Raw genomic sequence first — 15,799 nt, forward strand, 5'->3', positions numbered from 1 at the left:
TGGTAGTGTGGATCAGTGAATCGATGTCTCGTTCACTCTTGGCATACAGCTTGATGTCATCCATGTACAGGAGGTGGCTGACAACTGCTCCGTTCCGTAGTCGGTATCCGTAGCCAGTCTTGTTAATGATCTCACTGAGGGGGTTCAGGCCTATGCAGAACAGCAGTGGGGACAGAGCATCTCCTTGGTAGATCCCGCACTTGATGGTAACTTGTGCTATGGGCTTGGAGTTGGCCTCTAGTGTTGTACGCCACATCCCCATTGAGTTCCTGATGAAGGCTCTTAGGGTCCCATTGATCTTGTACAATTCTAGGCATTCCAGTATCCAGCTGTGGGGCATTGAGTCATAGGCCTTCTTGTAATCAATCCAGGCAGTGCACAGGTTGGTCAGTCTGGTCTTGCAGTCTCGGCTGATTGTTCTGTCTACCAGTAGCTGGTGTTTTGCACCTCTGGTATTCTTGCCAATTCCTTTCTGTGTCCCGCTCATGTATTGACCCATGTGCCTGTTCATCTTAGCCGATATGATGCCTGACAGGAGCTTCCATGTAGTACTGAGGCAGGTTATTGGTCGGTAGTTGGAGGGGACCGGTCCCTTCTTGGGGTCCTTGGGGATCAGGACCGTCCGGCCTTCAGTTAGCCATTCCGGGTGTCTCTCGTTAACTAGCAGCTGGTTCATTTGTGCTGCCAGACGCTCGTGGAGTGCAGTCAGCTTCTTCAGCCAGTAGGCGTGAACCATGTCGGGCCCTGGTGCTGTCCAACTCTTCATACTGGAGACCCTTTCTTGGATATCTGCCACTGTGATGGTTACTGGACCCTGTTCAGGGAGGTCGCTGTGGTCTGCCCTCAGATCCACTAGCCACTGAGCATTGCCGTTATGGGTTGCATCCTTCTCCCATATGCTCTTCCAGTATTGCTCCGTCTCCAGCCTTGGTGGTGCTGTTCTCTTATTGTTCCCTTGCCACTGAGAGTACACCTTTGCTGGTTCTGTGGAGAACAGCTGGTTTATTCTCCTGCCTTCTATCTCTCTGGTGTACCTCCTCAAGCGGCTGGCCAAGGCTGTGAGTCTTTGCTTGGCAGTTTCCAAGGCCTCAGGTATGGACAGCTTGCTGTATTTCTTAGGCACCTTATTTGTCGCACCTTTCTGCAACTCTGTTAGTTGGCTAACCTCCCTCCGTGCTACTTATATAGATATATATATATATATATGTGTATATATATGTATATATATATATGTATATATATATATGTATATGTGTGTGTTATAGTGGTAAGAGTTAAAGATAGCACACCTTCTTTGGCGCCCACTGCATGAATCACAGTACTTGAAGAGAAGGTGATGACTCTGGGCTCTACCTTGCATTATGTATCTTTACTGTAAGTATAGTGTGAAGAGGAGCCCCTTTGAATCCAGTGTTACACTGTACTGCAAACTATTAACTTCTACAGCATTCTGCAGTTCACGTAATTTGTTCGAGATATGTATACTCTGTCCCTGGTGCTATAGTTTAATACAAATTGAAGTCCTGGAAAAAAATCAGGATGGATCGGTCCACATCAAGCTGAATTCACAATGATACAAATCCATACTTTTTACCAAAAGACGCTGCCCAAATTCTGCTGACTCCAGATTTGTGTTTATACCTTTGCTCAGTTCAACAGGAAACTGATTCACTGTCTGAGATCTTTTAAAAAAAATAAGCAATAATAATTTATTTAGCCAAAGAAGAAAATGTTCATTTTATTAAATTGAAGTTGCAGTAAAAAATGAATTCTGTGGGGACGTTGGTTAAATTAAATTCTCCATCTTGATTCTATTGCTTGTGGTATTGCTTAATTGTGAGTAATCAAAGCAGTTGTCCAAGTGAAAGCACATAATTTGGTTACATTTGAAAAAAAGTTTGATTTCTTAGCAAGAAGTGAGTTTTGCTCTCTCTCTCCCTCACTCTTTGAAGCGCGAGCTGGCAATCATCAGAACTGGGAACACATTGGGGACTGTTTTATTAAACCATGTGAAAGGTACATTACATTTTGCAATACCCTGAAAGAGTGAGCGCAGGTCCACAGCCCTGGGCTTCGTCCTAGGCAGAGACAGATCAAACTGCACAACAATAGAAGCCAGTGAGCGGAGCTGGGTTGATAACCTTTCATGTTTACTTTTGCTTATGATTGTTATGACTCCACCTGCCCGTCTCCCAGATTGAAGCCTCCAGCTCTATTGTCAGTAGAAAAGATAAACTCGAGATTGCAAGCAATTTGTACATCTGTAAATTGATGCTTGTCTTTGGCAGCTTGTTTTTGAGGAGAGTTAAATATGCATGACTTCAACATGGGTGGCTCCCAAGTTTTCTTTTCTTCTTCTTCTCCAAAACAACAACCAAATGACATGAAATCTTTATTTGTTAGAAACAAACAGAATTCTGAATTGATTTAGATTTAGATTTTGATCTCCACGTGAGCTCCAGGAGCTAACTAGATTTGTTTGTTTTTTCTGAAATGCAGCTACAGTCATATTTACCGAGCGTGCGTGCGCGCACACACACGTACTGAACAGGTGCGCAAACACACGTGCATGCAGACACACATGCACACACGTATGCTCCCATCTTTAGTCGGTTGAGAAGGAGACAAACCTAAAGATCGCCACAGAGACCCATCTTTCAAATTTATTCATTAAACTCCCAAATGCTCCCCTTAACGAATGTAATTAGAATATGGTAATGAGAGAGGGCTGAACCAGGGAGTGTTATAATACGCTTAGCAGCACAGAGGGAGAGAAGAGGAGAGGGGGGGGGGGGGGGGGAGAGACAGGGAAGGAAATAGAGTAAGGGAGTAAGACGAAAGAGAAATAGAGAGGCTGACTGACAGGGTGCCAATTTATGTCTTGTTGTAAACAAATATTTATGCCAATGAGAGGTGGCACACACTTTCTTTCACTCTCTCTCTCGCTCCCCGTCTCTCAGTTTCTCTCTCTGTCTCTCTTTCTCTCCTTCCTTATCATACTAAACCTCCTCAACAACAATAACATCAACAATAGCAGAGCAGAGATCACCCTCTGAGGGAAGAGTGACTCACAACGAGAAGAGGCATCAGGGGTTAACACAACCACTGGGGACTCCTTCAGTGAGACACCCTCACCCCCCACCGAGCCACTGCTGCCACCAAGTCGCTTTCTCTTCTTAAAAAAAAAAAAGCCACTGCTAAATGCGCTTTCATCATTTGAAATTTCAAATATCCGTCTGTGTGTGCAAGTGTGTATGTGTCTGAGCACCCTTTCCTGGTTAACTTTGCGGGAGTTTTTGAGGACTCTGACAAGCTTTATCCAAGACGCCCTAACGCGGCGGGGTTCCTGGCATTGTGTTTGACACCACACACCTGTTGCTGTCTTTGATGTGCTCACCCCCCCTGCTGAGAGAGTGGGGGCCGTCTCCTCAAATGCAAATGCAAGGGAAGAGGAAGAGGACAGGTAAGGTGCGCAAGAGAGGGGAAGTCTTAGAAAAATATGATTGATGTTCCCCCAGTGGATTGAGGCTGTCTCTTCTTCGCTCTCAGGTCTCCGCTAAAAGAGTTTGTGCTACTTTCAATACCGTCAGTGTGTGTGTGCGTGTGTGTGTGTGTGTGTGTGTGTGTGTGTGTGTCGCCACTTTCACCGTTTGGACCTCTGTAAATTTGGAAGGGAGGGTGATGAGAGGGAGATGAGAAAATCAGGGGGGAAAAAAGGCAGAAGAAGGTGAGCTGTGGGAATGGGAGAGGTGGGAGGAAAGTAAAGAGGTCAAACCAAAAAGGAGATGGAGTGAAGGAGAGGGCAGAGAGATTTTTTCATTACAAAGCCATCACTCACATGCGCAGCAGCCACTACATACTCTCAGACTCTTCAGAGACTAAGCCTCCGCGTTGTGTGTATGTGTATACACTTGTTCATGCTTGTGCATCCTTCCATGTATATTTTTGACATGGGGGATATTTTTGGGTGCACGCATGTCTGAGTGTGAGCGTATGCGCCTGCGCGTGAATGCTGCGAGAGCTGGGGTGAGACAGAGATGAATGTGATGCACATGTCTCTTTCCCAACCAGGTGACAGAGGCGGGCCCCCACTGAAGGTCAGACCTTATCCCTCAATGATAGCCCAACATTAAATATGTATATGTGTGTGTGTGTGTGTGTGTGTGTGTGTGTGTGTGTGTGTGTGTGTGTGTGTGAGCACATAGTTTTGTTCCATGTTTAGGACCTTTATCAGCATGCACACCAACCTTTTTGAAGCTACTGGTCTTTTTGGGAACAGTATTTTATGGGATCCTGGTTACCTTTAGAGTTTGGGTTAGACTTTGAGGATAACGTGTGTGTGTGTGTGTATGTGTGTGTGTGTGTGTGTGTGTGTGTGTGTGTGTGTGTGTGTGTGTGTGCACCCAGTTTGGTTCATCTTTATGACCTTCACCATTATACACACCAACCTTGTTGGCACCACTGTTCTTTTTTGGGAACAGGAGGCCAGCTTTTAATGGGATCGAGGTTAAGTTTAGGGTTTTGGTTAGACTTACAGGATAGCAGCATAAACTTGTGTGTCTGTGTGTGTATGTGTGCAGCTGTTTGTTTGTCTCGCAGTGTGTCACTGAGAGAACAGGAGGATAGGCAGACAAAGCCAGGACTAGTTTTGTTTTTATATATTTATTTTTGTATACAAGAGACTTTGTGTATTAACGGCCCATTTGTATGCATGTGTGTGCATAAGTCTTTTATGTCCATGGCCGTGCATGTGTTTGTTACTCAGTGTGTGATGAGGTGTTTATATGATAAACACAAGGCAAGCTTGAGAGGAATTCTGATCAGGGGCTTTGCAACAGTTGTTATGGAAACAGCATTAAGCAGTTGTATTAGCCAGTGGAGGTAATATAAAGGCTGTTGAAAGTAACACACTGTGGGGAGAGAGGCAGTTTGGGAATATAATACAAACTACACATTATTGCTCCGGTTTACAATAGACTTGATGAAATTTTATTGTGTGGCTAGAACAGAACAAAATTATCCTCGTCATAAGTCATTGTCTGTCTCTCTGTTCGAGCCACACATTTTAATTAGCCAGGTTAGAGAACACAGTGCAAACAAGACATTATTGGTCTGGTTTACAATAGACTTCACATCATTAATGTCAGCTTAAGGCAAAGCCTAACTTAGTCTGCATTCGGCTTTCTCTTTGCAACATAATCTTTGCTGCAGCTCGAGTCTGCTCAAAAAAGCCACCGTTGCTCCATGACATTGGTGATTTTTAGAGGTCAGCAATGAGCGTTACACAAAGGGATGCTGAGAGATGAGCCGTGTCACATTTCAGATCACAAATCAAATAGTGTTACGTGTGGATTTAGCGTGAGACAGCCACTGTAATGTGTGTTTTATACGGTGAAACAGACCAATAAATGATGTATAACATAAATAACAGAAATGCTTTATGCTTGCTAAAAGAAAGCAAAATGAACTCTATGAATAGAATGCTTGTGAACATCAGGCACTTGTAATACTAATGCGGTTTGTTTCACCCCCTTCATATGGTATGTATACAAGACTCAAGGAGCAAGGCAGAGACAAAATTCTGTAGTTGAAAAGGACCTTCAGTTTGTTACCTCCTGTACTGCCAAAATAAACTGCTCAATGCCAGATGATTGCTTTGGTGAGAACCAGCAGCAGCCTTCATTTGAGGCACTTCAAATGGATGTGACAGTTCCAGTTTATAGACAGCTCTGTTTTCCCCCGATCTCTGTCGGGGTGATGCTCATCATTAGACTTCAGACATGCGCACACACATGCTCTCACACATTCACACACACACACACACACACACACACACACACACACACACACACACACACACACACACACACACACACACACATGCTAGCCTGTAGCTAGACCCTATAACGGAATCTCCCTGGGGAAAGCTCCTGTATAAGTCTGTTGCTGTGTAGGCGACCCCCCCCCCCCCCCCCCAACTTCCCCATCCTCCCTCCTGTGGAAATCTCCCCGAGGTCTGTGAGTGTGTGTGTGTGTGTGTGTGTGTGTGTGTGTGTGTATAGCTGTCTGTCTGCTGTTCTGTACATGCCAGTTTCTTGGAGGGAGATGATCTCAGTGATGCATGGGTGGGAGGCTGATTTCCCTAACTGCATCACTCGCTCCAATCTAACTTCCCACTTATGCTCTCTGCTTTGTTAGATACTTCTTAAGTAACTCTGTCTCTTTCTCAGTTTCTCTCACACGCAGACAGACAGGAATAGGTGTGTGTTGGGAATAGTGCGCGTGTGTGTGCATTCAGGCAGGCCTGTCGTGATGTATTATTACGTAGACTCACAGAGACATGCAGAATGTCTGGGTTTCTAGAGTAGATCCCTTGAGGAAGATACTCGTCCCTGTCCGTGTGTCTGGCATAGCTATTATGCACGCACGCGTGCGTGTGCATGTACACACACACAGACACACACACACACACATGCACACACAGTATTCCTAAAGGGTCAGTGTGTCACCATCACTAGGCATGCTCAAAGCACTCCATCACTGCTTTCTACTGGGACAATAACAGTGACTTCCTGAGGTTCGACCTTCACCGTCTCACTTCTGTCACTCCTCACACGGGTGAGCGTGAGTGCTGTTGAGGGAATGAGCAGCAGTGTGTGTGTGTGTGTGTGTGTGTGTGTGTGTGTGTGTGTGTGTGTGTGTGTGTGTGGGTGGGTGTGTTTTAGAGTGTGTCAGGCGGCCGTTTCAGCTGACTCTTCTGTTTCTAGCTTTTTTAATGGCTCTTATGGGGCAGGCCTTTAATTGCAAATCTCTCTCCCTCCTTCTTAATCCTCCCATCCTTCTGCCTCTCCCAGCCCCTTGTCTCCTCTCTTCTTCTCCTCTCTCCTCCCGCCTCCCACTGGCTGACAGTCACTAGGGGGGCACAAGTGCCTGGCCGGAGCTGTGGAGGCCGTATAGGATATTGACTTGCTGCGGAGTGGTTTGGGAGGAGGAGAGGTGGCTGCCTGTCACAGCTAATGAATAGATGCATAAATGAATGAGGCACTCCTTTTGCGTTTGTGTGTGTGTGTGTGTGTGCGCGCGCGTGTGCATGCGTGTGTGTGTGTGTGTGTGTGTGTGTCTGTTGTTTGTGCCGAGCTTTGGCTGAAAATGTGCCTGTGTGCATCCAACCCAACCATGACTCGGAGCAGTTTTATGTGCCCGAGACAGACAGACAGACATTAATAGTGGCCAGCTTGAGAGTGATAATTATTAAGGGTGTGATAACAGCCCAGCCTACACATACACACGCACACATAAACACACATAAATGTAGGATGAGGCAGTAAGGGGTTGGAATGAGAGGAACGAATGGAGGGTACATAAAAAAATAAAAACAATCCAGTTAAGTGCAAGCACCCTTCAGCTGTTCCCCCCATCCCTACCCCACCCCCCACCCCTCCCTTCATCTCGTCTGATCGGTATGGAGCTGGAGTACTCTCTTGCCAAACTGGGACAAATACCTAAACACACACACACACACGGAGAAAGAGGCAGAGGAGGTCTGGAGAGGAGACTGTTGAGCTGAGGGGGCAGATGAAGGAGTGCTGGAGTGTTGATGTCTTCTTCACTATTGCTTTGTGCCACATTTCAAACACTGATTGCCTTAAGAGGACAATTTACATTTCACAGTCTTTCACAGCAAGTGGGTGAGATGGGAGTCGGGGAAAGAACAATGTTTCAAGGAGGAAGTCAGGGGTTACAGGGTTCACCGAGAGAAAGGAAAAGGCGATGCTGCGTGAGCGACTAAAAAGCAGGAGGTATAAACAAGAGTTTCTTTTGGCTGCATCTCTGTGTCTCCGTGTATGTGTGTGTGTGTGTGTACGGGCGTTTTGTTTTTCCTTACTCTTGGTAGAATGCACCTGTACGATTTGAACTTTCTTTTTCTTTATTGGATTCATTTGAGTGTGGAAGAAGAATAGAAGTTATGTGGAGAGGAGAGCTGAGGAGATGAAAAGAGAGCCAGAGGAATTAAGAATCGAGTTAGGAGCGAGCTTTATCTGCCGGGAAACTGTGAAACTGCCAAGTACAAGAAAACTTTTCCTATCAGCGCACTCTCTCAGCTAGTGTATAGGTCTGCACACACACACACACACACACACACACACACACACACACACACACACACACACCCTGTGCATGTGTGTGTGTTTATGTAGCATGTGTGTGTGTTTAGGAGATAGCTTTTTCTCCCCAGTGGAGGGAAACATCAGTGTGTCAGTGAGTGTGATTGGTTGTTGGCCCTGAGGGTCTGTCCTCTATATCTGTCTTCTGACTGGCTGCACTGTGACCAATCAGACGCCCAGACCTCACCGTGGCAATCAAGATAGTGACACGCTCTCTGTGGGCATCAGCAGGTCATCTGGAAATACCTGTTATGTTTTATCTCTCTGTGACACACACACTGATACACACACGCACACATACCAATATAACCTTTCTGCCTTGTCTCTGTCTCTCTAGGAAATTGCTGCATATCTCATCACTTTTGAGAAACACGATGAGTGGCTGACGACGTCGCCGAAAACCAGGTGAGGGGAGAGAGAGCAGACAATGATTTCCACACACGTACAAAAACACAGTATTGCTCAATCAGTCAGTGGCTCACGTTGGTTTAATCTCAGTGACTGAGCGCCTCTGTTTGATTAAAACATTAGTGATGTACGTCGACTGTCTCCAAAGGGTCCTTCTAGCCGACCTGCTCTACATGTAGAGAATGCGCCAGAACATGCTTGGACTGTAAAGCACCTAGTCAGCTGGAAATGGAGTATTAATGAATGTAAATGTATTAGGATAAGTGATGTATAATTCAGATGAGTGAGGGTGAGGGGGGTTTGTGTATATAAGATGGGGTGTGAACGGGGATTCACATGCCAGAACTGAATATTCATCGATCCGAATGAGACATAAGCAGCTCTTTTCCTAGAATGGAGAGAGGTTATAGCTAGGAAAGTGGGTAGGAAAAAGAGGAAGAGAAAATAAAAGACTGAAGGAAAGGGCAGTGTGAATTATTGATAAATCACCTTATTGACATTTACTCTAGTTAATACAGATGTAAGTAGAGGACTGAAAGAGAATGAAAAATGACAGAGACGGGGAAGCAAGAAAGGAAAGAAGAAAGTAAAGTTAAGGAAGTGAAATGGTCACCCCCGTGGCCCCATTTCTGATTACTGACACCGCTGAGAGCCCCAGGATATGCCTCTGCGCTCCTATTGTGCCAGCTAAAGGACTCTTCTCGGGAGCAGCCGGAGGCCAGCAGCACAGTTTATGTTGTGGATGGATTTCTCATTGATTGGTTGTGCTGCCGGATAGCCTCAGTCTCCCAGCAGCAGCAGCAGCAGCAGTCATATTGGTGTTATTGAGCAGCAGTTAAATATAATCCCATTTACACATGACATGAGGCACGATTAGAACAGATTACACCTAATCCCATCAGATGGAAAGATCAGCTAACAGGGCCCGTGACATTTACGTGCAGCGCATACATTTTTGTGCGTGCGTGCACGTGCACGCTCGTGCGTTTGCATTCATAAGTGTGCATGTGTTTGCACACTTGTGGGGGGTCGATATTAAGATAACAATCAATGACCTTCATTTCTTCCCCTTGACTGAAATACCTCATTTGTTCAGTGTAATGAACTCCTCCTTCTCTCCTCCCTTACCGGATTTACCCACTCTGTCTCTTTATTGTGGCGTTTTTGTTTTGTTTCTTTTTTTCCCACTTTCCTCGCAATCGCTGTTTTTGCTCTGCTACACCGTGGAACAGTGGAAAAGCTTTTTATATCCCACACATCACAGCCTAGTTACAATCAATAGCATTTATGTCTGCTTGAATCAGAGGGTTCGTGAGCAGTACGGGCACCATCCACGCGCCCCTGTCGCCACACACACACACATGCACACATACGTATGAACCCGTGCGCATGTGCCGCCCACACACACACACATGCACACACACATCTGAAATCATCCATCTTCTCCATAACATAATTAGAATCAGCAGCTCTAAGATGACTCACGCTGCTCGAGACAGAGACTAAACTCGGCTTTGATGGGAGGGTGGGGGTCTCCACTCCACTAAGAAACTGGCAGGCTCACCCCCCAAAACAGAACAGATTTAAGGTGTCAAAGAAAATCAGCTCAAAGTAAATTCAATTTCACTGCTCACAGTGTTCTGAGTAAATTGCAATCATCTAAATCCATATACATATATGAGAAGGGAAGGGAAGGAAAGGAAAGGAAAGGAAAGGAAAGGAAAGGAAAGGAAAGGAAAGGAAAGGAAAGGAAAAGAGATTAGATGAAAGGAGAAGCACAGGTTAAGATAGCAGCAGAGGGAACAGATGAGATGAGCAGATCAGAAAAAGTGGAGGGGAGAATGGGGGAACCAAACAAGCCTTAAAAGAGAAAATGAAGAGATGGTGTGATAACAGGGATAAAGACTAGAGGTTGATGAAGACGAGGACAGTAAGAGGAAGTGTATGAACGTGTGTTTGTGTGCATGTGACTGCCAGAGAAAGAGCGAGAGAGCATTCGTGAGTATATGTTTATTGATTGTTAACGCGTCTGTTCTCTCTCTGTTGCGGTGAGATAAGGCAGAGAAAGCATTTTTCAGCGTCCTACACACACACACACACACACACACACACACACACACACACACACACCTGTCCTTAATGTTTGAAAGTGTAATGATTGATTGCTGGGTAGCAGGTTTGACATTGAGCCCAAAGAACGCACGGCGGTGGGTCCTGCCACCTTTGATATCGTTATAGCCTCGGTGTCTCACGTGTACGTGTACATGCATTGCTCCTGGTGTGCGCCTGTGTGTTTGTGTGTGAGCATCCTGATAGGTGTATATGGAATGGGAGCTTAGAGGCTAATGTTCCTGCCGTGCCAATAAATCACCCTACTAAAATATTAACATGTAGGAGCCGGAGTCTATGTATGAGTGGGGAGGGAGCACATGAGACCAGCTCACTTGACTGTGGGAGAGTAACGCTGATGTCACTGTGTACACCAAGAACATGTTTTTTTTTTTCTTGTTTGAGTTGAGCAATCCAGAAGTTTTTGGGTACTACGGGAAGTTTTAGGAATGCAGCACAAAACTCATGTTCTGTTCAGTATCCCAGAGAGCTGCTAGCTTCAAAGACATTTATTCTGAATGACCAACCTAATACCTGACTACGTCTTTATCCTGTATCCTGTCAGACCTCAGAATGGCTCTATGATCCTCTACAACCGTAAAAAGGTGAAGTACAGGAAGGATGGGTACTGTTGGAAGAAAAGGAAAGACGGCAAGACCACCCGAGAGGATCACATGAAGCTGAAAGTCCAGGGAGTAGAGGTGAGAGGCTGCAGTGGAAAAACAAGTCGATGATCTTGTTTGCCGCTGAGTGTGGTTTCACTGCCAATCTTGTCTCTAACTCACTCTCCTTCACTTGGAGGGGCTGCATACGTGTAGCACAAACGAACACACATGCCGAAGCTACAGGCCACTTTGTGACCTGGGAGCAAGTGGTGCCAATCTTTCTTTCTCTCCCTTCCTCCTCCTGTCCCTGTCTCAATCCCTCCCTCTGTCTCCCCTCTCTCTCCCTCTCTCTCTCTGTGAAGGATAAGAGTGTGTTTGGCCTGAGGCCAGGAATGATGTCAATGCCTCCTTCAGCAGAACAGAGAGGGGTATCGATCCAGTCTCAAGGCAGCGTCTGTGTGTGTGCGAGTGAGTGTGTGTTTGAGTCACATCAGCTAGCTCAAAAATTGATTATTCAGCAGGAATATACCAAGAGGTGAGAGGAGTGAGCATGCATGTGTCAGAAACAGAAAGAATGATTTGGAATGGGGAGCGAAGGAGAAGGCACATGGATCCTTGTGGAGGGCTCAGTAGTTTTGCATTAAAGGAGAGCTGGAGACACAGACGTAAAAGGAATAATTGAGATCAAGTATTCCCTTTTGCAACTCACAGCTCCACGCTCACGTCCCATTTCACATGCATTTCCCTGCAAATGTTCATGGATGCACATGCTCAAACACATACACAAGGCAGCCACTTCTCTCCCTGGTACTTGGTCAGTAATTGTTTATGTCACTGTTTCCCGTGACCCCTCAAGCAAGTAAGTAAGTAAGCAGTGTGTTGAGCACGGGAATGAGGGAACAAGGAAAGCAGCGAGATGAGCAGAGGGAGAGGAGCAGGAGGATGGGGAGCGGCAGGAAGCATGAGAGGAAAAACATAACCCTGGATGGAGAGCCTCCTCATATCGAATGGAAATATATGGAAATGCACTCTGCCTTTGGCAAAACACACTTTAGATAGAGGGCTGGCTACTTCTGAGAAGAGGCAAAATGGCGAGAAAATACAAGTGTGTGTGTATATGAGAAAGAAAACAGGGCAAGTTTTAACTGTGGATTATATACTGCCAGATTGCTGAATATTTGCGTTTGTGTGCAATATTGTCTGCAAAAACAACCACTTTATGTGCTGCATGTGGGTGTGATCGTGTGGGTGTGTGATTCTTGATTGTACTGTGTGCGTTGACCTTGATAGAAGGCTTTTCTGCCATCATTTCATCCTTCTTCTGTCAAAAAGAAAAGCTCACTTCATTAAGGCCGGGTATTGATTCCTCGATACATTTTGAGTATTGACTAAAAAGTTTCCACTGCGCAGATGATCAAAAGCTGTCAAAAGCTCCAAACTGGAGTTTGACTTAATCCACGGTCAGACTCTATATCTTGTTCACGTATTCTCTAAGATAAGATGTTTACTGGTGCAAGTCATATTTTTGTGACTGCTCTGTTGAAAAACAATTTCATATTCTTTAACTTCAGGTATTACAAAATCATATTGCAGTTTGTTTCGGGGGGTTTAAGAAATCTCAACTGTTTTACTGGCACCAGTTTGCACTATTTTGTACATGCACTATGTCAGCATCCCGCCCTGGAGGAAGTCCATACCAAACCCCGCTTTTCGTCATACTTTCCACGCTGAGGCTCCACTCACACTTTATGCTTTGCTCTCCTCCTCCTCCTCGTCTTCTTTGTCCCCTTTACTGTTGCTGATCTGTCTTGCAACGTCTGTAAGACGACAACATTGTAACTTTTTGTGAATTCCTAGTCTTGCAGAGGCAGTAAATTTCACAATCTCTTGTGCTATAATTGTCAGCATCAGATTTATGGTATTTTAGAAAAGACATTAGGAAAAAACGCATACAGCATGTTTGCAATTTAGTTTTAGCACCGCAATCAATACAACCTAAGTGGGTATAACCTAAGTTCTCCTCTCTTGTTCTGTCCTTCAATGTCTTCTCCCCCTCTCTTCTCCTTTTTTGTTTTTGTCTTGCTTCCGCCATCCCCCTTCTTCTCTCGTTAACCAATGTAATCTCTTTTCCTCTCCTCGCCTCTCCTCTCCTCTCTCTAGTGTCTGTATGGCTGCTACGTCCACTCCTCCATCATCCCCACCTTCCATCGTAGATGCTATTGGCTGCTGCAGGTAAGCCCACTGCCCTTTCCCGCCTTTCCTTATCGCACAGCATTTATACACATTTTTTAAAAAAACTTTAAAAAAAGATTTCATAGTGTTGTGATGACTTGTTATTACTTGTCATTTAAAGCACCATAGATTTGTCATTTTGGGGCTATTCCCCCTCCCATTATGGCCACTCCATGGCATTTATTTCAGCTGTGTTAGTTTTTATTTAACATTCTACCTAAAAAGGACTGCTAGAAATTATCTAGTATATCATTAGTTTTACACAGAGCTTCACCTGTTAAATTTTCAAAACAAAACACTAAGCTAAACCATAAAGCAGCAATAAAAGTCCTCCTCTTCTGAATTAATGAGGCAGACTCGGACTGCTGGAAATACTGTCACAAAACTGGGCTCCCAATAAAACTTAATGTTGTTTGGCCAAAAGGAGTTTCCTGCACACACAATTAGACCACTGGACTACACCTAGAATAGGCTCGGCATCTATAGCGGGTCATATACAATGCCATGCCTTGCAGAGCGGGAAAAGCATTTCTTCTCCAGAAGTTGACTGTAACTTCCTCGAGCACAGTGTGATGCCTAACACTGAGACTCGATGCTCATGGCGAGCATGAAGGACTCAGCCACTAGTCTCCATGTGGTCCTCTCCAAGAAAACACCCCGAAGCTACAAACGACACACACACAACCTGCTCTCACGAACTCGCGCGCACACACAGACTCACGTACAGATGTCTACTGTGTATGAAAGCGTGTTGCTTTTCAACAGAGACGTTGGACTCACTCTGCTGCTCATGTGAGAGACAGCACAGAGCAGCATTTGTGTGCACGCTCCCCACGCACACCCATACAGGTCTCACTCGCTCTTTTGGGACATATAGTCACCAGGACCTCATCATCTTCAGATGGCAGGCTACATGATTCATCATAACATGCCTGCATACATTTATATACTCATCCTCTGTCTCTCTGTCCATTTGAAAGAAAATAATGATTGAATACCAGGCTATGGAAATGTAAAATATGGAAATGTATACTTATTTATTCATTCATTTCCAGAATTTCTTGCATAATTTGTCACATTAAATTTACAAGAAAATTTCAGCCATCAGCATAAATTGAACATGCCCTTACCCAATACATTTTTTTGCAACACGCCCCACTAGTTAGACTCTCGTGGTCTCTGGCTTTGAAGGGAAATTTGACTTTTTTTATCTTTAATGTGCCATTTTCTGCTCTTTACACATATATCAAAACACATCAGTGGAAATGGTCATAAATCAGTCTACGAATGCTGTTGCATTGCACAGTGAGGTGCTGTAGCAGCCTACTGTGCTATCCTCTTTCGGAGAGAAAAGTGTTCCACCTCAGCAGGTCCTCCCCTCACCTGAGTCTGTCTACTGAATCTTTCATCAAGAGGAGTTTCTCTCTCTCTCTCTCACTCTCTCTCCAACACACACACATACACACATGCAAGTGAATGCACTTGTTGAATCATTCATGGGGTAGAAATTCCATAGGTCTGCTGGTGACCTGCAATATAGTGAGAATTGTTCTCGTCCTTTGTTTCTCTCTATATATAAATGTAATACACACATACATGCACAAACACACATGTAGGCACTGCAGGGTTAGAGAGAGTGATGAGTGGGCTCAGGCTGATAAATCTTTTATGGGCAGGTGAGAGAATCTTATCTGACACGCAATGTTCGACCTCCTCCGTATCCTCCGCTTTCTCTTTCACTTTCCTTATGCACTTCTCCTTCCATCAGTCCTGATGTTGATATCTTTTTTTAAGATTTTTTTCTTTTTCTCTCCCATAGGTGGGAAAACAGTGAAATCGCTGAAATGATGAGCTTATGCCACATGTGTACATGTCTTTGTTTGTGTGTCCTTACTGTTTGCTAGAACCCAGACATTGTGCTGGTGCACTACCTGAATGTACCGGCGGTGGACGACAGCGGGAAGCCATGCGGCCCTGTCCTCTGCTCCATCAACACCGACAGGAAAGAGTGGGCAAAGTGGAGCAAGGAGGAGCTCATTGGACAACTCAAGCCCATGTGTGAGTTCTCTGTGCATCAGCACTTACACGACCTTCCTCCTACTCTCAAGCACTCAGGTTTTTAGCCCTCGCGCTTTTACTAAATTCGGGAGTGCGGCTAACCCCGGGTCAGTATCATTCCACTTGTCGTGTTCAAGTAACACTGGCAAAGATGCTGAAGAACCCAGACAAGCATGAAAATGAATCAGTAGACAGTTAGTGTGGAACATCTAAAGCAAAGAT

The 15,799-nt window shown here is 45.1% G+C and overlaps 1 protein-coding gene across 2 annotated transcripts in view; it reads left to right on the forward strand.

Moving 5' to 3' along the window:
* LOC146631863 (calmodulin-binding transcription activator 1-like) overlaps positions 1-15,799 on the forward strand; it is a 57,716-nt gene that overhangs the window by 28,607 nt on the left and 13,310 nt on the right. For both annotated transcript variants that reach the window (XM_085353953.1, XM_085353952.1), the window contains exons 4-7: positions 8,503-8,570; positions 11,248-11,383; positions 13,448-13,519; positions 15,424-15,577. In XM_085353953.1, coding sequence (XP_085210079.1) covers positions 8,503-8,570; positions 11,248-11,383; positions 13,448-13,519; positions 15,424-15,577 — 430 coding nt within the window. The remainder of the gene's footprint in view (positions 1-8,502; positions 8,571-11,247; positions 11,384-13,447; positions 13,520-15,423; positions 15,578-15,799) is intronic.

The sequence above is a fragment of the Diplotaxodon limnothrissa genome, linkage group LG5, assembly GCF_057381915.1.
Source record: "Diplotaxodon limnothrissa isolate DT_005_m linkage group LG5, D_limnothrissa_male_GT1.1, whole genome shotgun sequence".
Lineage (NCBI taxonomy): Eukaryota > Metazoa > Chordata > Actinopteri > Cichliformes > Cichlidae > Diplotaxodon > Diplotaxodon limnothrissa.